General features: G+C 25.8%; 3 protein-coding genes and 1 long non-coding RNA gene across 6 annotated transcripts in view; 2 read left to right on the forward strand and 2 right to left on the reverse strand.

Annotated features, from left to right (window-relative positions):
- The first annotated feature begins 425 nt into the window (after nt 1-425).
- On the forward strand, nt 426-5,612 carry LOC127277000 (Golgi phosphoprotein 3 homolog sauron). Its single transcript, XM_051297781.1, has 4 exons — nt 426-1,061; nt 2,717-2,963; nt 3,068-3,243; nt 3,347-5,612. The coding sequence occupies exons 1-4, from the start codon at nt 822-824 to the stop codon at nt 3,593-3,595; spliced, it is 912 nt and encodes a 303-aa protein (XP_051153738.1). The 5' UTR covers nt 426-821; the 3' UTR covers nt 3,596-5,612.
- A 78-nt stretch (nt 5,613-5,690) lies between these two features.
- On the reverse strand, nt 5,691-8,227 carry LOC127276992 (damage-control phosphatase ARMT1-like). Its single transcript, XM_051297771.1, has 6 exons — nt 7,894-8,227; nt 7,572-7,677; nt 7,247-7,494; nt 6,996-7,181; nt 6,522-6,915; nt 5,691-6,455 (listed from the first exon to the last, which is right to left on the reverse strand). The coding sequence occupies exons 1-6, from the start codon at nt 8,091-8,093 to the stop codon at nt 6,114-6,116; spliced, it is 1,476 nt and encodes a 491-aa protein (XP_051153728.1). The 5' UTR covers nt 8,094-8,227; the 3' UTR covers nt 5,691-6,113.
- Nucleotides 8,228-8,851: 624 nt separating this feature from the next.
- The window catches only part of LOC127277076 (uncharacterized), a 98,148-nt gene continuing 80,933 nt past the window's right edge, over nt 8,852-26,066 (forward strand). The window contains exons 1-2 of the long non-coding RNA XR_007842317.1: nt 8,852-9,071; nt 17,103-17,206. This is a non-coding gene — a long non-coding RNA (uncharacterized LOC127277076). The remainder of the gene's footprint in view (nt 9,072-17,102; nt 17,207-26,066) is intronic.
- The window catches only part of LOC127277058 (lachesin-like), a 218,843-nt gene continuing 212,632 nt past the window's right edge, over nt 19,856-26,066 (reverse strand). For all 3 annotated transcript variants that reach the window (XM_051297888.1, XM_051297883.1, XM_051297875.1), the window contains one exon: nt 19,856-24,048. In XM_051297888.1, coding sequence (XP_051153845.1) covers nt 23,975-24,048 — 74 coding nt within the window. In that variant the 3' untranslated portion in view covers nt 19,856-23,974. The remainder of the gene's footprint in view (nt 24,049-26,066) is intronic.

The following is a 26,066-nucleotide window of genomic DNA, read 5'->3' on the forward strand; positions in this document are numbered from 1 at the left end:
TTCATATTAATATTTAATCGACTTCTAAAACTTCTAACATGATAAATTAGTAAAGTAAATAACAAAATATTACAAATATTGAGAATAATATTTTAATGTCTTTTTGATAAAATTTAAAAATCATTGACAACAACGTTGGAAATATGTAATTTCAATTCAAAAATATTTTATTCCCGCCCTATTAATATTTCTTTTACTAGTTGGCAGAATGTTTTCTTTGATTTAAAGTGAAATGATATAAATTTGATTAAAAATATATTTAATAATCTTTTAAAATTGATAAAATTTTGTTTTATATTATTTGCAAAGAAAATAATATCATAATATATTTAATTAATAATTTTATTTGTAAACGTGGCAATATTGTGAAGTTGGTACTCCACCTTGCGAGTAATCGCTAGACTTACTCTCGAACGAACTTCACACTTGTCAGTGATCAGTCGTGGTGTTCAGTGGTTTTTTTTTTGGAGACATTTTAAAGAGATTTTTCAATATTGACTTATTTGGAATAAAGAATCTTTTTGTGCACAAAAATTGCTGACACATTGTCAATAGTTTAAATTTAAACTTGAATAATTGATTTTATTTTCTGAATAGCTTTTAATTGAGTTATTATTTGTGTGTTGTGAAAGAATACAGTTGTATAGGAAGTGATCTGGCCATCTTGAAAAAGATATGTCGAGTGTGAACAGACGTCAACAGAATAGTGTTTATCTCGCGACACATGCATTGTATATTTCTTAATAACGTTTCAATTTAGTTTCGGTGCTATAGGAAATTGTGATATTTTCGCGTGTGAATAAAATAAATATTTTTTCGTGATGTATCGTGGTGACGGTCTTGTTCAACGACGTAGAGTAGTGAACAGTAGCTGTCCCGATCAGGATGGTTCCAATGAAGCAGGAGGACATCCTGATAAGGTGTCAGGTCATAATATGGATGCAGACAGCTCCTCACAAAATGACCTTAATTCAAATCCCACAATTGATGAGGATTCTGACAAGGAAACTAGATTGACACTTATGGAAGAAGTTCTGCTATTAGGGCTCAAAGATAAGGAGGTTTGTTATCAATTTATATTTCCTGAATATATGAACTATTGTTATGTGACATTAACAATAGTTTTTATCTAAACTGTCGTTTCGTGTGTTTCCCCATATTTTTATAATCATACAAATAATTATTTAAAGACTGGGAAATTATTAAAATTATATATTTTGTATTTACAAATATTTATATTTTCAAATATCAATATTAGTGGCGAAATTTTAAAAATATTGATACAGTTTTTTTTTATTATAATTTGTAATCGTTTTATGCATTGTTTTGCGTTTCCTTATGAAAGAATTTTTCAGGAAAAATTTAAATGTCAGTTTTATCATTGTCAATATACTGTTAATATTTCATCATGAATTGATATAAATTTGATAAAAATATGTGACAATAGAAAAGAATAATTAATAGTTTGACACGTTGAAGCATTTTTTGGTTTTTATAACATGATAACATTCTAGTGTTTTGAAGTACAACAAACGCACGTGTTTAAGAAAAATATATTTTTTTTTTGTTTAAAGAATAGAGTTAAATCAGTGACAAATTTAAAAATCAAATTTGTGAAATTAAAAAAAGTTTAATTTTAACTAAAATATTTTAAAAAGGATCTATAATGACTTTAAATAATCGTATAAGATAAATTATTCAATTCTTGGTAGTTTGCACCTGAATGTAATATATCATTACGAAGTAGATTTTATGTGATAACTTAATATCGCATAGTCCTTAACAATTTTTTTTTTTATCGATTACACATTAATTAACATTCCTATTATAGCATACGACAGATAAAATTCATTTCGTGTCAGTCATTTGATTGTATCATCATTAAAAAATCTCTGTGAACTTGATTTGTATATACATATATAATAGTGCATATTCAAGAGAAAAATTTTAATTATAATCGATTGCAATTGTCGTAAAATTTTTATCAATGAAATAACAATTTTTTTTTCTCTTATATTCATTTACATACCTATTTGTAATCGCAGGGATTTTTAAATTATTGCCATTATGCATATATAGAAAAATCAATCATATATCTTTGGTATTTTTCATATTTTTTTTTTTACCTTAGATGGAAAAATTACTAAAGTTATTTGATTGTATATCATTTGTAAATAACCTTAGAATCATTATTCATAGAATATTTTTGAATAAGAAAATATTTTGCAAAAAAAAAAAATTCAGATTATTTGAAAGAGATTTGAATTTAATTTTTGTATATAATAGATTTAATGCATTTAATTCTGTCATTAAACCTTGAGCTATTCACTTTCACTTTTAAGATCAAAGCATCTTCACATATTTCTTATTATCTATTCTCTTTATATAAACATCTCTTTTTTTCTATTAAAAAAAAAATAAATAAATGTTGCGCATGAATTGCTTTTTTCATTTTCATCGTTTTATGTATTTTTATATTTTTTATATATGTACATACGTAGTACATAATTTTTATTTTGTGAAGTGGTTATAAACATTAGTGGGCTTGAGCATCGATTAACCTTGTGGCTTTTCATTTTCGACTTCCTGTTTCCCTATCACTGAACTCTTCAAAACAATAAATCATTCTTTAGTTTCGTAAGTTTACTTTTTTTTGACCAAAATGATGTTAAATTTGTTTCGTAGAAAAATAAAAAAAAAAATGATTTTCTTTTAGGGATACACGTCATTCTGGAATGATTGTATAAGCTCCGGTCTTCGTGGTTGCATCTTAGCAGAACTTGGTCTTCGAGGTCGAGTTGAATTAGAAAAAGCTGGAATGCGAAAGAGAGGATTACTATCTCGGAAACTTGTCTTAAAAAATAGTGATCCAACTGGTGACGTTTTGCTAGATGAAGCTTTGAAACACGTAAAAGAAACTGATCCACCTGAAACTGTGCAGAGTTGGATCGAGTATCTTAGTGGTTAGTCTCATTTTTATTTATTAACTCATCAATTTAACTTTGATAACAAAAAAAGCAAAATTTTCACTTTATTATTGGTTTTTTAATGTTTGTATTTTTTTAAGGCGAAACATGGAACCCTCTGAAGTTGAAATATCAATTAAAGAATGTGAGGGAAAGGTTAGCAAAAAATTTAGTAGAAAAAGGAGTTCTCACTACTGAAAAACAAAACTTTCTCCTTTTCGATATGACAACTCATCCACTTACAGATAATCTCGCTAAAACGAGACTTGTTAAAAAGGTATTTTAATTCTAAAGATTTAAATTTGATAAGTAAACTAAATTAAAATTTGATATTAAATTTAATTAGGGATAAAATATTAATGAGGCTAATTTTTATTTAGATTCAAGAAGCAGTTTTAAGCCGCTGGGTGAATGATGCGTCTCGAATGGATCGACGAATATTACCATTAATTATTTTAGCTCATGCAGCAGATGTACTTGAAAATGCTTTTGCTCCATTATCGGATGATGATTATGAAGTGGCAATGAAACGAGTACGAAGTTTGCTTGATTTAGATTTTGAAGCAGAAGCTGTAAAGAATAATGCAAAACCTGTTCTTTGGGCTGTGTTTGCTGCCTTTACCAAGTAACACTTTCTAGGAATATAAAAAAAAAAAAAAGATTCATCCATTCTATACTTAGGCTGAAAAATGAAAAAGAAAAAAAAAACTTTTGGATCGTCTGTCGATGATATTGTTTACTACGATTAAAGAAAAAAAAAATAACGATCGAAGTAATCTGTATTCCTGTAAAGAAATTTTTAGATTAGACGTCTTTTAATTTTCTAATTTAAGACATTGTACTGAATAGTCCCTCCCCGCCCGATATATGAATGAATCAATAAATGGATTGAATTGCCTTCAAGGCACTGTTGCCAGCAATCAAAAAAAAAAAAAAAAATAGTAAATGCAGATGCATAAAAGAGAAAAGAAATCTGTATAAATAAAAATTTACAGATGGCACTGAATGTCATAGAGGTGAAAAATAATGAAAGTCAAATTTAAACTTTTGAAAAAATGCTTTATCTCACACAAAATCAAAAAACTGGCAATCTTGCTTTTGAAAAATTATTCAAGTGTGACTGTGCCATGATAAATTTCAATTTCGATCAGTTTTTAAGTTTTGCTGGATTTTTATTTTGTTCTTATTTCTTTATCGATAGACGAATGTTAATATGTTGGCTTTGTTAAATGGCAATTATTAAAACGAGACATCGAATTAGAGAGAAGAAAATAATTTTTGTATTCAACGAGGAAAAAGAATGGACTTTTAATAATTTTAAATTCAATATAAAATAATAAGTCATTTTAAAAATATTTCGAAAAGATCATTTTTTGAAGCTCAATGTTTTGTTTTATAGCCTGATAAATGTATTTCAAAAATAATTGAAGAATTGAAATTTCTCTTTTTTTTTTATTAAATATATAGTCCGTTTCTTCTCGCTTGAATTAAATGTATATACTTTATTTATATGCCATTAATATTTGTGTATTAAACAAATTTTTAAACAACTCAACTTTGGACAATTGTAAAATATTATTGATGCTTAGATTTAGCTTATTAAATAGACATTGTTTAATTCAATGAATTATTATTTTTTTTTTTTTGTTGTTCGTCAATGAAAACCATGTCATTATAATAAATAACAATATTCAATTAATTAATCAGTCTTTTTTTTTCTCTTTATTATGAATTGCATTTACTTTGATTTCATTTGAAAATTATTTTTGATGATAATAGTGCCAAAATTTTTTTGATTTTGTATAGTATAAAGAATTTCAGAAAATTTTAATTCATAACTGATAAATTAACTCAATAAACATTTGACAGTATTTATAGACAATTTACCTAATAAATAGATATAAGTATATTGAAATTTTGAATTCTTACTGACTAGGCATTTATTTTATATTTATTAATAAGTGATAATTAATTAATTAATAAATGCTAAAGTCAGATGATTCGATTTTTATCGTATTTTTCACATATCTTTATTGATAAATTTTATTGAAAGTCGAATTGAAATTTAGTGCAGGGCATTAAATTGTAAATCTAATTTACAATAAGAAATTAAAAATTAACATGGCCTTTGGCGAGTGACGAAATAAAAAAAAAATTTGTGTAAAAAGTGAGAATTAGACTGGTCTGGTAACATTTATTTTAAATCATCGTTACTATGAATGTTATTGTGTTTAATATAAAAATATAATAAATACTTTAAATTCATTAAATAATTAGATAAAATCTTTAAGATCAAACGAATATCGTTTTATAATATATTAAGATTAAGAAATCTTAATTCTGCATTTAAGATAACTTTGCCTAAGTAAAACTACAACTTTTTATTCTTTATTTATTTTTTTTCTTAAAAGAACTGATAATACGAAATCAAAAAATTCATTCATTTTTTAAGTTGTATTTTTTTCAAAGTCTTATTCTCATTTTCATCTACACAATATTGAGATATTTTTTAAAAAAATAGTATTTTTTTTAGATTTTCTGTTCAGTGTGAGCGTGTGAAAGAAAAATGAATTTTATATAATATAATGTATAGTTGTAGTTTAAAATTTTTCTGTACAGTATAAGATAAAAAAAAAAAAGAAACAAGTATGAGAGACTTTTTAAAGTCAAAAAAAAAAATAATAATGAGAAGTAATTATGCAATAATAATTATAACATGAAAAGACGAATATAATCTGTTTTTATTAAATTTAAATGTTATTTACTTTCATTTGATACAAATTATATCTATAGATAATTGTACAAACATTATTAGAGCAAGATATATTCGAAGATAGAATATTTACAAATAATCGTTACTTATAAATTATAACATAATCATTATTATTATTACTATTATTATTATTATTATTAAGCTTTAGATTACAATCGAATCTAATAAAATGTTGTAAAAGTACTTTCACATTTATACTTTTTTTAAATTACACACATCAAATCCATGCTTCTTTGGTTCAATAAAATATTTATTGGCAGTTTAATTTACAGAGAAATTGGTCTTTTTTTTAAATATATTATTTGTTTGAAAATATTCATGATATAAAGAAGTTTAATTTTTAAGTTCTCAAAGTTAATTGACTTTTTTTGTAATTAATTGCACTTGCTATCTAGAGTTGTTTGAATTAATCCATATTTACCAGTAAACAACCAATCTTTGTCCTTTTCTTCAACTTCTTCCGCTTGACCAGGTGCCAATCCAACACAAATATCACATTTTATTGTGCGTAAACTTGCAACATTTGTTGGTTTAAATTCCCTTAAAGCTTCAGCAAAATCTTTAGTGTATTCCCAATTAATATCACCTAAAAGTTTTCGATAATTCAAATCACCTTTGAAAATTACTAAAATTGCTTCGGAAAATTTTGCATAAAGTGATGGATCACGTTTTTTTATTTCATCAAATGTATAGGGTTCAGTCCAAAATTTTTCCACCTAGAAAGAAAATATTAATTTATTTAATTAAAAATTTTAATATTATTAAAGCAAATTATAATTTACCTCTATTGTCCAAATTTCTTTTGTTAAATAATTTTGACACACTTCGCCTAATGATTTTAAATTTTCATCAGATGAATTTTTCATAGAATCAATTGTCCAATGAAAATCATTTAACGTTACATCACTCACGTACCATGGATAACGTTTCACGTAGAATCGTATTTTTTTCGTGAGTTTTTCAGATGTTATAAAAGCTGCAAAGCTTAAATCGGTGAATAATTCGTAACCTGCATTGTCTAAAACAATGTCAACAATACCATCATTCTTTTTACTTAGTAAATCCCATAGAAGTTGTGAATTATCTATTAGAAGATCTTTTTCAAAAATATTGACAAAATCAAGTGGATTTCCACTTTCGCTACATTCTGCACCTCCAGACAATGATAAATCACATCTGAAATATATATTTTTTTTTTACTCTTGTTTCTGTTTTAATGGAAAAATCGAAAGTTTTTTGATAAAAAATATAATTACTTGTTTCCCCAAAGATTGATTTTTAAAAGTTTAATGAATCCTTCTTTACGTTCAATTGGTGTTAGTTCCTCGTGTTTATTTATTAAATCCATGGTGAATTTGCTTACAATTTTAATGCTGTTTATTGAATTATTAAAAGCAGTTACTTTTTGTTTTTCGAAAGGATCATAAGTTTTAAGATGTTCTCTGAAATAAATAGAAATAGATAATATATTTTATATTAAAAGAAAAATAATTATTATATAACATACGTAAGGGCCAATTCCTGATAAATTCTCCGATACATGTAACATTCACAATATAACCAAATTGTATTATACCAAGTTGGTATTTTCCCTTCAATTTCAGTTCGTTTTTCAAAAAATTTATTCCAAATAATTCCATCTTCATCATCATTTCCAGGCAATAATGTTAGTGGTTTTAATTCTTTATTTGTCACCATTTCATTTTTCATTTTACTAATACAACCAATTATGTGTTTAATTTCCTCGGCTGTACCCTGTAAAAAAAAAATTTATTTCTATTAGAAAATTATTTAAATTTAATTTCTCTTATTGTAAAATAAAATTAACCTACAGGTCCATATTTATCAATTATTTCCTCTTTATCACGACTCATTGTATCAATAATTTTTGTTACAATCACTGGCAGTCTATCTTTTATTGTCTCGTATCCAAAACTCCTGTTTCAATTATAAATTATAATTATTACATAATGAAAAAAAGTTATAAATTTTTGATATTTAAATTTTTTTTAAAAATGACAATTAAAAAGAGTTAAATAATTCATTGAAAAAAAAAAATTATTTGTTTATAAATTATATATATATTATAAAAATTTTCAAAAAATTAAAAATTTTAAGGTTATGTATAGAATTAGGTTAGAGGAGAAAAATTACTGTTTATATTTTCCTGATAATTCCACTCCAATGGGAGTTTTGATATCTTCTAAATCGTGTATTTCCAAAGAATCCATTCTTTGCGTCATTATTTCAAATGGAATTTCGACAATTTTTATAGAAAAATTTTGATGAATCACAAAAATAAGCACTAATAGTAAATTGATGTTGTTGTGCGCAACTAGACGATTTCGAAACATATTGTATTAAATATGGATATTTGTTGATTTGAATTTGTTTATGCAATAAGAAGACGAGAATTTTCTGTTTACTCTTCATTTTTCCTTTTTTTAATTGCAAAACACTCAGACAATTTGATAATTAAGATATGATAAAAGTATTTTATTTTTAAATAAATTATTATCGAGTATGTAGAACCAATGAAATTATCGAACGTATTGCGCGCGCATAAATACAAGTGCGCTTGCGCATATTTGAAATTAAAAACTAATATTTTAAATAGTTAATTTTTGTAACAATAATTTTTTTGTAACATTATTGAAAATTAGGGAATTTATAAAAATTATTTAAGGAAATTAAAATTTATATATTACATTGAATTTCTTTTTTAAAATAAAGGCGAAATCACATGATTATGTCATGATTTTAATTGACTGTAAAGGCGATTAAAATGGATCAATGTATTATAAATATAATTCGCGGTTAATTCAAAATTGAGTTTTAAATTGTAAATGCATATTTGAATAAGATTTTACTCAGATTTTCTATATCAGTATTGATAAATCCTATTCGTATATGATTTAACATTTGTTATCACGAATTGTAATAATCCTTTTACCGAGTTTATAATCCTATTTTTATTTTTTTTTTATTGTAGTAGGCACTTATTTTTATCAAATTTATAAATGAAATTTTTTGTGGCTTTCTATATTACCGACCGGTTAAAATTTTAACTACTTGTTAGTACAGTGCTGATAGTATTTCAATTTTTCTTTTTGCAGATTCTATCCTCGATGTTTTGTGGTGTCACGTACTTTAAAGATAAGGACGAAAGTAAAAAAGGACTTGAAGGACACAAAATTCTTCATATTTAGACTTTTTAGAACTCGGTCTATTTTTCACATTTTCTGAATGGAAATTTAACTTGAAAGTAGGGATCTCCGAGGGCTATTTAGTTTAAAAGAAAATCATCATGAAGCTGAAAATTCGTTATTAAGGTAAATATTTTAATTTATTGGAGAAAAATTTTATTACAAAAAATTTAGTTGTTTTTTTTTGACGTGATAACATCTAGGGATTCAGTTAGAAAAATTAATTGGAAATTAATAGAGAAATTAAAACTTTAAAGAAAAATCGTGCTACAGGGGCGCGGATGCCCCTATTGATAGGCTACTTAGATTTCACCTGTGTATTTAGCACAGTATTGAATTATTTTTCAGTTAAAATTAATTACTAGTTTATTACAATAATAATAATAATAATTTTTTTTTTTAATAAAGAATAATTATTTTTTACAATACTTTAAAAAAAAATTTAGGAACAATTAAAATTTTTTTATTACTTTTTTTGGTAAATTTAATTTGTTACTCATCTGGCATTCCTAAAGTAATTTTTTTTACTTTAGAAAATTGAGTTGTAGTTTTTTATACATATAAAGCATTTAGAAAGTTGAAAGTTTTCAGCTTGTGCAAGCGAAAGGTGGTGGTACCAAGAAGATGATAACTTTATTCTGGTCTTGCCTTAGTGAATAAGTTTTTGTCGAAGCCAAGACAGCGATAATTTAGCTACAGATGCCAACTGTGCTTAATAAACTTATGGTGTGAGAAAGAAATTACGAAGAGTTAATTTTGTTTTTTCTTAACCATTCTAATATATATAAAAAAAAAATTGTTTCACCTCCAATTAAATACTAAATCATATAATACAATTGGATATTTATAGAAATACATTTATAATTATGTCTTAATAACAGTACTGATTTCGTTTGTAAATGAAATCCACGCGATATGAAATGTCGGCGATAGCCTGATTGTTAATTACATACATACCTTCTATTCCGAATGGCATAACTTCAAATCTACAAATACCATTGATAATTCCAACAATCGCAAAATTCCTTGGCGCTATTGAAATTATTAAAACATTTCTATCATTGAATAACGATCAAGGTTTGCTCACATTCCTTTTCTGCGTTGAAGTTCAAAATTACTCGACGATTGATTGTATCGTCACATATAATACAAAGACGAGCTCTTTATATATTTTTTAATATTTCGTTATAGGATTTTTTTTTATTTTTCATTTACTTACATTGAATGTAATTTAACAAGTGTTTTATAAACAAGAAAATTATAAAGTTAGAAAAATAAATACAAACAAAAAATAAGTATTTTTAAACAAATAAAATAAGTACAGGTTAAAACAAGTTGTAAATTCAGATGTTCATTACATGAACATTTTGCTTCCTCTTTACGATCAGCAAAAAAATTTGCTTCCTCGTGGAGAAAGCAAAATTTTATTGCCAAAATGTGAATTTTTGATTTTTTAACTTTCATTAATTCTTTAAATTTACCTCAAATGTATACTTTATATATCGATCGATTCATCTTGACGTAAGGAATACAATTATTTCATATATAAACTTCAATTTAAAAAATCACAAAATTTTATAATCAAAATCTGAATTTTTGATTTTTTAACTTTCATTAATTCTTTAAATTTACCTCAAATGAATACTTTATATATATATCGATCGATTCGTCTTGACGTAAAGAATACGATTTTATTATATATAACCTTAAATTTTTCTACTTAAAAATTTTTTAGATTAAAAAAAAATTTTTGGAAAAAAGACCATAAAATTTTTTTTTTGGAGTATTTTTCAAAATCCTTTGGTCAGATTTGAGATATTAATATGATAAATGAGCCTACTAAATTTTATCTAAATCCATTAAAACCTGTTAAAGTTATCTTCTAAACAAAAAAGAGATCCACACACACACACACACATACATCCGGACAATTGATCAGGATCTCATATAACATGTTTCTATAAAGAAAAAAATTTGTTTCCGCCACTTTGAAAAATTTTATAAACGAAAGGACTACAAAGCTTCCTCCACGAGAAAGCAAAAAATTCAATTTTTCTTAGGCAGACGATTTTATTGCATTTTCTTGCACAAAATACACCGAAAAGTGTAGAAAAAAATTGACACCCAGATCCGAGTAGAGGAAGACCCTTTTTATGACCAAAAACGCATCCAAAAGCAAAAAAACTGACCAAAAAAATTCAATTTTTCTTAGGCAGACGATTTTATTGCATTTTCTTGCACAAAATACACGGAAAAGTGTCGAAAAAAATTGACACCCAGATCCGAGTAGAGGAAGACCCTTTTTATGACCAAAAACGCATCCAAAAGCAAAAAAACTGACCAAAAAAATTCAATTTTTCTTAGGCAGACGATTTTATTGCATTTTCTTGCACAAAATACACCGAAAAGTGTAGAAAAAAATTGACACCCAGATCCGAGTAGAGGAAGACCCTTTTTATGACCAAAAACGCATCCAAAAGCAAAAAAACTGACCAAAAAAATTCAATTTTTCTTAGGCAGACGATTTTATTGCATTTTCTTGCACAAAATACACGGAAAAGTGTAGAAAAAAATTGACACCCAGATCCGAGTAGAGGAAGACACTTTTTATGACCAAAAACGCATCCAAAAGCAAAAAAACTGACCAAAAAAATTCAATTTTTCTTAGGCAGACGATTTTATTGCATTTTCTTGCACAAAATACACCGAAAAGTGTAGAAAAAAATTGACACCCAGATCCGAGTAGAGGAAGACACTTTTTATGACCAAAAACGCATCCAAAGGCAGAAAAATCTTTCAAAAAAATTCAATTTTTCTTAGGCAGACGATTTTATTGCATATTCTTGCACAAAATACACCGAAAAGTGTAGAAAAAAATTGACACCCAGATCCGAGTAGAGGAAGACCCTTTTTATGACCAAAAACGCATCCAAAAGCAAAAAAACTGACCAAAAAAATTCAATTTTTCTTAGGCAGACGATTTTATTGCATTTTCTTGCACAAAATACACCGAAAAGTGTAGAAAAAAATTGACACCCAGATCCGAGTAGAGGAAGACCCTTTTTATGACCAAAAACGCATCCAAAAGCAAAAAAACTGACCAAAAAAATTCAATTTTTCTTAGGCAGACGATTTTATTGCATTTTCTTGCACAAAATACACCGAAAAGTGTAGAAAAAAATTGACACCCAGATCCGAGTAGAGGAAGACCCTTTTTATGACCAAAAACGCATCCAAAAGCAAAAAAACTGACCAAAAAAATTCAATTTTTCTTAGGCAGACGATTTTATTGCATTTTCTTGCACAAAATACACCGAAAAGTGTAGAAAAAAATTGACACCCAGATCCGAGTAGAGGAAGACCCTTTTTATGACCAAAAACGCATCCAAAAGCAAAAAACCTGACCAAAAAAATTCAATTTTTCTTAGGCAGACGATTTTATTGCATTTTCTTGCACAAAATACACGGAAAAGTGTAGAAAAAAATTGACACCCAGATCCGAGTAGAGGAAGACACTTTTTATGACCAAAAACGCATCCAAAAGCAGAAAAATCTTTCAAAAAAATTCAATTTTTCTTAGGCAGACGATTTTATTGCATATTCTTGCACAAAATACACCGAAAAGTGTAGAAAAAAATTGACACCCAGATCCGAGTAGAGGAAGACCCTTTTTATGACCAAAAACGCATCCAAAAGCAAAAAAACTGACCAAAAAAATTCAATTTTTCTTAGGCAGACGATTTTATTGCATTTTCTTGCACAAAATACACCGAAAAGTGTAGAAAAAAATTGACACCCAGATCCGAGTAGAGGAAGACCCTTTTTATGACCAAAAACGCATCCAAAAGCAAAAAAACTGACCAAAAAAATTCAATTTTTCTTAGGCAGACGATTTTATTGCATTTTCTTGCACAAAATACACCGAAAAGTGTAGAAAAAAATTGACACCCAGATCCGAGTAGAGGAAGACCCTTTTTATGACCAAAAACGCATCCAAAAGCAAAAAAACTGACCAAAAAAATTCAATTTTTCTTAGGCAGACGATTTTATTGCATTTTCTTGCACAAAATACACCGAAAAGTGTAGAAAAAAATTGACACCCAGATCCGAGTAGAGGAAGACCCTTTTTATGACCAAAAACGCATCCAAAAGCAAAAAAACTGACCAAAAAAATTCAATTTTTCTTAGGCAGACGATTTTATTGCATTTTCTTGCACAAAATACACGGAAAAGTGTAGAAAAAAATTGACACCTAGATCCCAGTAGAGGAAGACACTTTTTATGACCAAAAACGCATCCAAAAGCAGAAAAATCTTTCAAAAAAATTCAATTTTTCTTAGGCAGACGATTTTATTGCATATTCTTGCACAAAATACACCGAAAAGTGTAGAAAAAAATTGACACCCAGATCCGAGTAGAGGAAGACCCTTTTTATGACCAAAAACGCATCCAAAAGCAAAAAACCTGACCAAAAAAATTCAATTTTTCTTAGGCAGACGATTTTATTGCATTTTCTTGCACAAAATACACGGAAAAGTGTAGAAAAAAATTGACACCCAGATCCGAGTAGAGGAAGACACTTTTTATGACCAAAAACGCATCCAAAAGCAGAAAAATCTTTCAAAAAAATTCAATTTTTCTTAGGCAGACGATTTTATTGCATTTTCTTGCACAAAATACACCGAAAAGTGTAGAAAAGAATTGACACCCAGATCCGAGTAGAGGAAGACCCTTTTTATGACCAAAAACGCATCCAAAAGCAAAAAAACTGACCAAAAAAATTCAATTTTTCTTAGGCAGACGATTTTATTGCATTTTCTTGCACAAAATACACCGAAAAGTGTAGAAAAAAATTGACACCCAGATCCGAGTAGAGGAAGACCCTTTTTATGACCAAAAACGCATCCAAAAGCAAAAAAACTGACCAAAAAAATTCAATTTTTCTTAGGCAGACGATTTTATTGCATTTTCTTGCACAAAATACACGGAAAAGTGTAGAAAAAAATTGACACCCAGATCCGAGTAGAGGAAGACACTTTTTATGACCAAAAACGCATCCAAAAGCAGAAAAATCTTTCAAAAAAATTCAATTTTTCTTAGGCAGACGATTTTATTGCATATTCTTGCACAAAATACACCGAAAAGTGTAGAAAAAAATTGACACCCAGATCCGAGTAGAGGAAGACCCTTTTTATGACCAAAAACGCATCCAAAAGCAAAAAAACTGACCAAAAAAATTCAATTTTTCTTAGGCAGACGATTTTATTACATTTTCTTGCACAAAATACACCGAAAAGTGTAGAAAAAAATTGACACCCAGATCCGAGTAGAGGAAGACCCTTTTTATGACCAAAAACGCATCCAAAAGCAAAAAAACTGACCAAAAAAATTCAATTTTTCTTAGGCAGACGATTTTATTGCATTTTCTTGCACAAAATACACCGAAAAGTGTAGAAAAAAATTGACACCCAGATCCGAGTAGAGGAAGACCCTTTTTATGACAGATAGTAAAAATTTTTGAAAAATAAAAATATTAAAAATTACCGACACAGAAATCTACCTTACTGACTGATAGTAAAAATGTAATGGAATTTTCTCATTTTTCAAAACTTTTTTGCCATCAGTCAGTAAGGTAGATTTCTATGCCGGAAATTTTTATATGTTATTTTTTAAAAAACTTTTTACCATCAGTCGATAAGGTAAATTTCTGTATCGGTAATTTTTTTATTATTATTTGTATCCCGCTTACATAAAATTTTTCTTTCGGTCCCTTGAAATGCGATATACGTGGGTTTCAATGTATTTTAAATAAGTATTTTTTTAATAAGAAAACAGTGGAATATTATTGATTTACACATGGAAAATAAAAATATCTTTTATAAAAGTTTTTTTTTTTGTTTAAGCAAATAATCTATTATCTTAGTTTATATATTTTTATTATAACTTTATCTTTTATTTATATTTCGTTCTTTTGGAACAAATACGTATATAGAAAATCTATTTCCTATAAAGTGAAATTACTTTTATTTATTTTTGAGAAATAAAAGTTAGAATCCAACTCCATTACTGCTATATATTATGAACTATAGCTTTATGGGAAAAATATATAGAGCAATTTTGCAATTATTATATCTTTGGAGAGAAAGTAAAAGAAAACTTTTGGTATAATAATAGATTACTTTTGTTGATCACAACCAATTACTTTTGAGTAAGAAAAGATGCGTAACGCGTGTTTTCTCTCTCTCCTAATGTACTTTTACTGTCCTTTTTATGTTATTACACTTTCTTTATATATATATATATATATAGAAAAACACCTGTCATTGATCCAAAAGAACCTTCATACAATGGCCATTTCAACTTGTAGCAATACTGCCAGATGGCCCAACAACAACTTTGAAAATGAAGTATATTTCTTGTATCAGAGAACAGTTCTTTTATATAAATAAAAATAATTGTCTATTTTATAAAAAAAAATTTATATAAAAGCCTTTTCATTACGTTTAAATATTTCACAAATTGTTTTACAATTAATTTTTACTGAATTATTAATTTAAAATGAATATGTCTTTCGTTAGAAATATTGTTAGAAGAAAGAAAAAAAAGAAAAAAAAAAAAAAAAAGTTTAGTCATTTTAATCCGCACACAATTTTGTAAATTCAACTGGCATAGGATTTTGCACCTAATTATTATACTCAGAGGAAAGAGCTTGGGAAAACTTTCTCGGAACTTGAATGAATAGCAAGCTAATTGTGATTAATTTCATATTGTCTGGCATTTCATTCGAATTTATCACTGTCCAAAAGAGCAAACCACGAAATGAAATTTTTTTTCACGTCTTTAAGATTCATAAAATTTTTTGATTGTAATTTTTTTTTTTTTTTTTTTTTTTATTGTATTCGAATTGCAAAGGGGCTAAATTGACAAATAACATTTGTCTCTATTATTCTGAAAAAAAATTTTTTTTCACGAGAAAAATATATTCCATTGTCTCATCATAATATAGAAAATAATTTAGGGAAAGCAAATTTTAACTAAATTAATGTTTCTTTCATTGAAATTAAAAGAATGTTTTATAAGGAAAAATTTTTTGAAACTATTTATTTTGCTCTAAAGCGATGAACGTGCGCTTTCAAATCGCACAGCATCCAGTATTCCTAAAGTAACTTCGTCAAGTTGGTATATGTACATCTAAGCGTTTCTTCGAAACTCTTAAAGAGTTTATCTTTTTTCTTTTTCTCTCGCATCTGATGGACTTTCTCAAGACGAAGAGATTTTCCGTGATCCCTCCCTAGAAAGCTTCTAATTTCTCTTCTAATTCGAGCGAATTAAAGTCTACTTTGATTTAAAACTTCTTTTTTAAAAGCTGATTGAAAACTTTTACTCTCTAAAATGCATTTTTATATTTTTTGGTACTTTTATTAATTTATATTTTTAATCAAATTTTATTTGCGTGAAAAATTTTTTGTCATTTAAAAATAGAAATTCTATAATAATATAAGAAAAAAAAAGATGAGGAAAATAATAAAAATTTGTAGTCAATATTTTTCAATGGCAGATTAAAATAAAAATTTGTATTTACCCTCGGAACGATATTCGATCTTTTTTCTTTTTTTTTTATATCAGTTATCACATAAGCTGCAAAACAGAAAATATCATGGGTTTAAAATGGCTGGCATAGGCTCTCACAAGTGTCAGAGAGAATGGAAAATAATAGGGTAATTGTTATGCCACGGCACGGTAACTTGAGGATCAAAACAGGGTTCCTTCGATAAGACACGGTCGGTGTGGGCGCGTACTTAACAGAGTTAAGACTGTTTTATGTCACAACCCTGAAATCTATGCTCTTCGATTTCGCAAAAAAAAAAAAGAAAAAATTCCGTAAAAGCATGTAAACAAATTTTTTACTTTCTAATTTTTTCATTTACAAAAAAATGAACAAAAATAACTAAATAAACGAAAATTTATTTTTAGTTATTTTCTTGAAATGTCTATCTAAAAGAAAATAGGAAAAATTTTCTCTATTTTAGTGAAACAACAATTAGAAAAAATTTATTTAATTTTAATAATTTTGAAAAAATACAATTTTTATTTTTTTTAATTAAATTATAATTGAGAAAAATAATTAATGGACTATTTTTTCTTTTTTTTTTGCAGAGTGCGTGATACAGTTGTTAGCTGCGTTTCTAAAGAACCACTTCACGGATTACACCTCAACTTCCTATAGGGGGGTAACTTTGCTGAACTGCATGCACTTACCAGTAAGTCCTTGTGTAACGGAAGTCGTAAGTACCCCATCGCAACTTCTTTAACATCGTAAATTTCTCAAGTTCGCATTACCTCCATGAAAGTATAGAAGTAAACAATTTTCTGGATTAAATACATTTCTTTGAAACTTTAGACATTGGAATTTAATTTTATAGAATGCAATACAAACACAGATGACACTATTTTATTTATATCTATTCATTTTATTTCTAAATTGCCAATTTATTTTAAAAAAATTTTAAAGTGACTTGCTATTTAAAAAAGAAATTTATTTAAAAATATTCAAACTAAGAAAATTATTTATTTTTGTACGATTTTTAGTTATACATATATATATACGCTAGGATTATATGAAAGGTTATTTAAGTTTAGAGTTTTAGCAAAGTACATTCGAAGTTACGTTATTTGTATACTTAAGGTTGAGATTCAAGGGAGCCAGATGTGATTTGGAAAGATTTAAATTCCGGGAAATTGCAACTTTGCTTCTGGCCCATGAAGTACATACATATATATATAATATAATAAAAGAGTATTTTCAAAACGATATAAAATCTTATCTCTCGGACACAAACATTGCAAATGCACCAATAACTGTGTAATTCGCTTTTAGGGGCGTTCTTTTTTACTATATTTCGCTACAATTTCCAAACTTCGACCTTATAAATAACAATATTCTCTTTTTTTTTCTAATTTTCCCACCGATAATAAATTTTCGAATTAAATTACAAAATTTCAATTTTTAAAATTTTTGTTTACCAATTAATTGAATTTTTTTAATTTCTTGACAATTTAATTTGAAATAATAAAATTGACAAGTAATTTTTTTTTTAAATTGAAATAAATGAAAATATATTTGTAATTATTTTTTTTTTTTGAACAAACTTTATATATATATATATATATATATATAAAATCTCATCAGCCGTGAATAACAAATATAAACGAAAATCGTGTATGAAAGACATATCTCGTTAAAATGGAAACGAGAATATTTTTTTATTTTTTTTATATCATTTTTCATGAAATTTCGTGTGACTCGCAAATTGTTTTGCCTTTGGCAGTCGGGGGAAAATCAATGGAGAAAAGTCCATATATGTGTGTGGTCCATTACGAATTTCGAACCCAGTCACGATAGGGAGTTACGCGGTTAGAAATTACAATTCGAATTCCAGAAACGCGACAAACTTCATTCACTTTTCTAATTCATTCCTCCTGATCTCTATGAATTTTCTAAATTCAATCTCGATTTTTCATTTCTAAATCCCATTTTTCTATTCTTTATTAGTAGTATTGAAAACAATATTTTTACTAAAAAAAAAAAATTTGAAATATAAAATAATACTTAACTTTTTTTTTTTTGAAATAGTGGAAAAGATTTAGAAAGAGAATTATTTATAAAAAAAAAAGTAAATAAAAATAGTCTTGTGAAATATATAAAGTTCCAGAATCGAAACAGGGGAACTGAAGAGGTTAATAGTAGTGGCAAAGACCACGTTATCGAAGAACCTTTGGGGATTTCGATGATGGAAAGAAGAGCTGAGACTAACTTTTTCCTACAAACTACATATATTCTGTTAGCCTCTTTCCTTTACCAAGTTTTCTATGTTCTGTGTCTCTTTAACTCATATGACAAGTCCATATATATATTCATTTTTCCAAGTTTTCATATAGGAAAAAAAATTAAATTTCATTTCATTTGAAAATCCATTTTTATTACATAAATTTTTCATAAATTCTGACAAAGAAAATTCAATTAGTAACAAAATAACGCGCTTTAATTTTAAATAATTGAAAATTCAATTAACGAAAATTAAATTATATTTACATTAATAAATTTTATTTCATTCAAATTGACAAATAATTGAATTTAAATTTAATTTTTTAAAAAATCTTAAAATATATACAATATTAAATAATTCAGTTTTTTCTTTAATTAAAATTTTTTTGATTTTATAAATAAAACTCTAAGAAACGTATTTACTATTTCATTAGTATGAAAAAAAAAAAAAAAATTGTCCCACTGGGAAAATTTAAATCTAATATTCAGAGTATACAGCAATATTTTTTGTAACAAAAAGCAGAAGAAAATACAGAAATATTAGTCTACTTTGCAGTTAAATTTAATTCATAATACTCCTCGATCTTTGTCCCTCTTATAACTTGTCTCATCAAGAATTTAACGACCATGTCGTTAGAAACTTTGTGGAAGAAAGTCTCCAATTTCTCTCCTTGTAAAATGAGAAATTGGTGCGCACCTCAATTTATAGACTCTTCTTTTTTTTTTTTTTTTTTTTTTTTCCTCTTCCTATATACGTCTCTTATAGTCTAGACAAATGTTTTTAAAATAATAATCAAGTTTTTTTTTTTAATTTCAACAATTTTTCCAATATTGATTTTTAATGAATCATATGAAAAAAAATTTTCCAAAAATAAACGAATATATTTTTTATTTATTTCATAAAAGAATAAAAATAATCCAAATATTATTTTTCTCATGTTGCAAATTGAAAATACTGGCTTTATATTATTGATTCAATTAAAAGTATAAAGTGATAAAATTTTTTTTCAAATTATTAATGAACGATTAAAAAAAAATTGGGTTTTAATGGATTGGAGTGGTAAAAATAATGATTTGTAGAAAATTTTAGTTTTCTTAATTTTTTATTACATATTTGTAGGTCCTTTCTTTTTTTTCATTCTTGTTAACAACATTCAACTCAACATCGCAAAAGCATAATGGTGTTGTAATAATATTATATAATCATAATAATATCGTGTTTAACATACAATATAGCGATATCATTATTTTAATAACCTCCCGATGAATTTTAATACAATATTCATATATTTATATATGTATACATATATACCTTCGCATTAATTCGTTCCATATTAGTGTTTTAACGACTAGACGGTCAAATTCGTTTTTCTTAACACTAGAGTCAAAATATTTTCACTGAGGTTTTTCTTTTTTTTTTTTTTTATTTTAACCGTCATTTTTTTTTGTCTTTACAATCGTAATAATAATCATCATATATTCGCAATAGGATTCGCTATTTCATTGTCTTACAGCTAAACCCTAATCTATAAATATTATAATTAGTTTATATTTCGCATATTTATACTCATATTTACAAAAAACTGTTTTAAATTGCATTCTTTTAAAAGCCTTTTTCTTTCTTTTTTTTTCTTTCAAATATATTAAACTGGTGTTTTTATTTTTTTTTTTTTGTAAATTCGTAAAACAATATTTTACGTTATATATATATTTTTTTTTTTTCGATGAAGTTGCAAATATTCCAAAATTCGATTTGGAAGTTTGAGCTTTTCTTGAGAACCGATAAAAAAAAAATAATTTCCTAAAAAATGAAATAAATTTTTATAAAAATTCACTGAATTAATTATTATAACGAGTTTTTAATCCTGATATGAGAAAACAAAATTAATTTAAAGTTAAAAATTGAATAAAATAGTTTTTAATCTATTCAATGTTTTAATTACTGTTTGGAATTTAAAATATTTTTTTTTTTTCGAATAAATTGTAAGAAAAAGTTTCCTAATTACACATTTTTCAATTAGGTTAAACATTTATCAGTTTTTTTTTATTTATTTTTAGTTTAATTTAATTTTTTAAAAAGAAAAAAATGTTCCTTATTAATAAATTAAATGATTTTAATCTGTACACAATTAAAACACAAAATAACTTTTTATATACCCTTTAAGCATGTATAAAGTCGTGTAATTTGACAATTTGTGGTTGGTATTATTCTGTCATTAACTTCTATTTCTCTTATCACGTTTTTATTGCGTCGTATTTTCCGCAAACTGATTACAAGGTACTTAAAACATTACTTTACGATTAGCACAATCTTAAAATACTTTTTCGAAAAGCATAATAAATCTATAATCAAATATTCGCTATATTTTATTATTTTTTTTAATAAAATTATAAAAATTAAATTTTAATTTAAAAAATAAAAGGATTTTTAAAAAAAATATTATTTAAATAATAATTTTTTATTCGATTAACGGGTCTTTTTTTTGCCTGGAGTTTAAATCATTAAATAAGCAACAAATCTTGATAATTACAATTTCTATAGTTGAAAATCTCGATGGTAGATCTTTCTAAACCCTAAATCCAAATTGTTACTTCTTAATCCATTGCAAATCCTTAAATTCTTGTATTGTCTCGAGCCTGAAACCTGTTGCACTTGAAAAGGTTGTATGTTGAATAATACATATTATATGGTTGAAAGACTTTTTCACAGGTTTTTGGCCGAGACATAAAAGTTTAATTAATTGTTCACTTTATTTTTATTTTGATAGTTTTTTTTTTTTTACGTATAATTTTATACCTTGTTTTTGAAAAACAAAAAAACTTTTTAAACTTTATTTTTTTATAGTGAAGAAAGATTTTTAGAAGAATTTTATAACATTGATTTTAATGTTTAATGTTGAAGTGTAAAGAGAGAAAAACTTTTTGACTTTTTTTTTTTTCTTTTTTTTTTTTGTAATTCCTGTTTGATTACTTTGAAGTTGGATGAAAAGTTAAAGCCCTATAAAATTACAAACTTTATAGAGTTTAATGGCTCCAAAGTGAAAAGTACCGAATCTTTAGTGCTTTTAATCTCGAAAAATTAAACCTCCCAAATCAAACCCAAAGAATATAATTTAAATTCTCGTGTAAGTGGAGTAATATTAAAAAAACAACATCAATAAATTTTTAACTCTGTAATTGATTAAAAGTTATTTATTCAATTACCTATACGGTAGAAAAAAAAGAACAAAAAGATCTTCAAAGTGTGAAAATAATTTGAATCTTTCCATTATCTTTAAAACTTGATCAAAAAGACCCATTCCATGATCATGTCATTGCGAATCGAAGACGTTTGCAAATTATAATATTCGACTTTTTAATATTCGACCCAGTGTTCACTCATCCCCTACTTGCTTGAACGTCGTTTCGAACGAATCTGACATTTTAATCTGAAGTATCCAGATGGGATCTGCAATTCTGCAAGCAGAAGAATCAGAAAGAGGGTATGGGAAAGATAAAAAAAAAAAAAAAAAAAAAATTGAGGGGTTGGGAAAAGTGAGTATCAAGAAAGACACTAAATAAAGGATGGATTGTGCTTTTCAGAAAAGAAAAAAAATTTTAACACATTTCTCTATAAAGAAAATAACTTATCTAAATACAAATTACACGACTTTTGATATACAATATAATAAAACATTGAATGTAAAATCTTGTTAAAAGTAGCAAAGATTAGATTCCTTGATTATAATTTGAATTTTAAAATAAAATGCACATGTTTAAAATAAAAAACAAATGCATTTTTAAATTGCAATTTTTTTTTTTTGATTGACACTTACAGGATTTGAAACATTAATTTATTTTTAAGTTTCTTTTTTTTATCTATATATTATTTAAAAAGTAGGATAATAACAAATTGTCTTCTTTTTTTTCTATCCAAATATAAACATCCATATTTAGAGGATAAAAAGACAAGGGACTTTTAAATACATTCGAGATAAAAAAATACGCGCATAAACATTTTTAAAAAAATAATTTTTCAAAAACTAATATTTCTTTTCACAACATGAAAAATCTCTTTTAAAAGATTTTATGCTTACTTTCGTTATCTTCTCCTTTTTGAAAATCTAGTTTTCTTTTTTTTTTAAATACTAATTAAAAAAAAAATTTAACTGAATAAAGCCAAGAATAAGAAATATTTGAAACTTTTTCTTTCTAAATGAAAAATTAATTTTATAAATTAAATTCTTTTTTCTTATTAATATTAGATTTATTTTATATTAATTTACAAATAAAAAAAATATAAATTTTGAAATATTATTTATAGTGACGTAAAATTAATTATAACTTTTAAAATAGTTTCGTTTTAAATAATAATTATTTATTTGCACAATTTTAGATAGATTTATGACGAATTATTCGAATTATAAAAAAAAGAAATAAATATATTTCAAAATAAATAGAAATAGAAAAAATAAATTATTAAATAACATGAGAAGAAACGATTTTATAGTGATAAAATATTGGTGAGCTTTATTTCTATGTGACCTAGTTGTTTTGCCGCAGACCGACACGAAAAGCTCAGATTAATTAAGATCATTGCCTACATACAAACAATCTCACACAGATGTTCATATTCTTACAGTTACACTTTTAGCTGTGACATACAAGTTGTGAAATATATTACATTAAAGGCTACAGTCGTTGCACTTTGCTTATATTCATCCATTTCTCTCTCTCTCTCTTTCTCTCTCACTCTAAATCTGAATTAGTAAAAAATAAATTACTAATTTTCACTAATTTTTACTTTATTACTATTTAATTTAGTATTTTTTTTTTTTTACTAAATTTTCTTTTAATTTTTTTTTACTTAAACTATGAAATATAATAAGAATAATAATATAATTAAAAATTAGTGGAACATCGTATATTTAAAATTGGTTATTCACTTTTTATTAATTTAGATTTAGATTTTTATTTTCATTTTCAAGCATACATATACATTTTCTTTCATTCCTGCAAATAATTTGCAAGTGTCCACAATTGGTATCACGAAATCCATTTGTTGGCACAAGTTATAAAGTGTAAACTTTTTAACAGCACTAACTACTCCTGTCAGTCTTTATTTTCTTTTCATTTTTTTTTCTTCAATTTTATTTTTTTTTTGGTTAAAATTATAGTTTATAATTATTTAAAATTGCACCTTTTTTTCTGCATAAGTGACTTCCTACTGGTTCAATCCAATAATTAGAAGTGTCAGTGCAATTAAAATTCCTCTCGTTGTCAATTTCTCAGCACCGGCTGTAAAAATAAGAGAAAAAAAGATCACATTACTATTGCAATTCAAAAAAAAAAAAATTTAATAGTTTTTTGTTTTGGAACTTTATTTAAAAAACAGGGATGTAAAAAAGCGCACAAGTTTGTTCTTGTGGTCCCAACTGTTTTTTAGAGCTTTTAATATTTTTTATTTTTTATATTACTTTCCATACTTCAGCAATCTATTTCGGTCGTTAAAAATGTGACATTTATTTCAAAAAAATATAGTCCCCCTTGGGTGATTGAAAAAAAAAAAAAAAAATTTTTTTAATATTTTTTTTTATAAAAAGAATTTACGATATTTTCACTAATTGACGTGAATGAAAAAAAAATGATTCAATTTCTTTCCCCCGTTAAAGCATTTAGTTCTCTATTTAATATTTTTTTAATGAATCCACGTTTTAAAAAATTCATCATGAGAAGATACAATTTTTTAAAATTTAAATATATATAAGGTAAAATTTTTGCATAAAAGCATCAAAAACCTAGGAAAAAAAAAGTTGTATTTAAAACCACTTTTCAACGTGATGCTTCGCATTAAACCTCATTAAAAATTCTGATTACGACAACATATTTTTTTTATCGTTGGGCTAAAAAAAGAAAGCTCTATAAGAATTTACCAATTTGGATAATAATTTTTTTTTTAAATTACTAAGTTCATTTAAAGTTTCGGTTTAAAGTATCTTTTTAAGTATATGGGTGATTCTCCAGAAACGGGTCACTTTTCAATAAGGAATTTTTTTTTCAAAATTATTTAAAAATACATGTTTATTGCATCCTTTTTATTAATTATGATTGGAACAAGTGATTCTAATAAATATTTGAGCTTAAAAACCGTTTTTAATGTAATTTTAACGATAAATATGTATTGTAGTACTTTCAGCGCAATAGCGTAGCAAGGGCGGCCGGGGCCCCAGGCACCATTGTTTTTGCGCAGGCATGTAATTAAATTTTTAATATTTAATTTTTCGAGAACAAAACAATAATTTCTTTGCAAAAATTAATTGTTTTGTAGAAATTTATCTCGGCTTTTTTTTATAAAAATAGAGAAAAAAAATTAAGTTTCTTAAACGCAAGGGAACTGAAAAGCTGAATGACGGCGTCGTTTCTGCTCGCGCGAAACTTGCGCATGCTCAATAAAATTTCGGGGGCCGGAGTTGAGAGAGCTGGAGTTGAGAAACAAATGAAAAACATTAATTACTTTGTTAATTAAGGACTAAATAAAAAATCCTTTAGGGATTTTATACAATTTTATTACTTTTATCGATACTATAGGTTGAAATTCAAAATTATTTTGAAAAACGATTGTTTTAAACAGGTTCGGAGTTGAGACATAATAAAAATACGCAAATTGTATTGTTTAATAATATAAATTTAAAAGTTAATTAGTTAATTAGTACCGTTGATTTTTATTCAATTGGGATTTTTACACATATTTATCAAAAAATTGCTTTAGTTACAATGAAAATAACAAGCAAAACCTCGAAAAACTAGTCAAATTCTCAACTCCGGATCCAGAAAAAAATTTACGAAGAAACATTATAAATAAACATTTTTTTATTTAAATGGACGAAAAATTAAAAACCCTTTTAGGGAATAACAGTTTTTCAGCCATACTTTAAAATGACTATAATGACAAATTTTATTTTTTTAATTTTAATGTCAAAAATCTTATTCAAAAATAGCAAAATCCATGTGTGGAACGAGCAAAAGTATATTTTTAGCATATTTCAGATGACAAAATAAATTTTGGGAAGTAAAATATCATTATATTGATAATGAGTTTATTAAAGATCATTAAAATGAAGAAATTAAAAAAAAATAAACCAATTCTAGATAATATTTATTAACTAATTAATCAAAGAATCAAAAGTGACCTGTTTCTGGAGAATCACCCATATATAAACTGCTAAAAAAAAAAAAAAAAAAAAAAAAAAAAAAAAAAAAAAAAAAAAATGTCAACGGTTAAAATAAAAATCGACGATTGCAAGTTGCACAGTTGA

The sequence above is a fragment of the Leptopilina boulardi genome, unplaced genomic scaffold, assembly GCF_019393585.1.
Source record: "Leptopilina boulardi isolate dan_hultmark-lab unplaced genomic scaffold, ZJU_Lbou_2.1 LbouV2_110, whole genome shotgun sequence".
In the NCBI taxonomy this organism is placed as follows: domain Eukaryota; kingdom Metazoa; phylum Arthropoda; class Insecta; order Hymenoptera; family Figitidae; genus Leptopilina; species Leptopilina boulardi.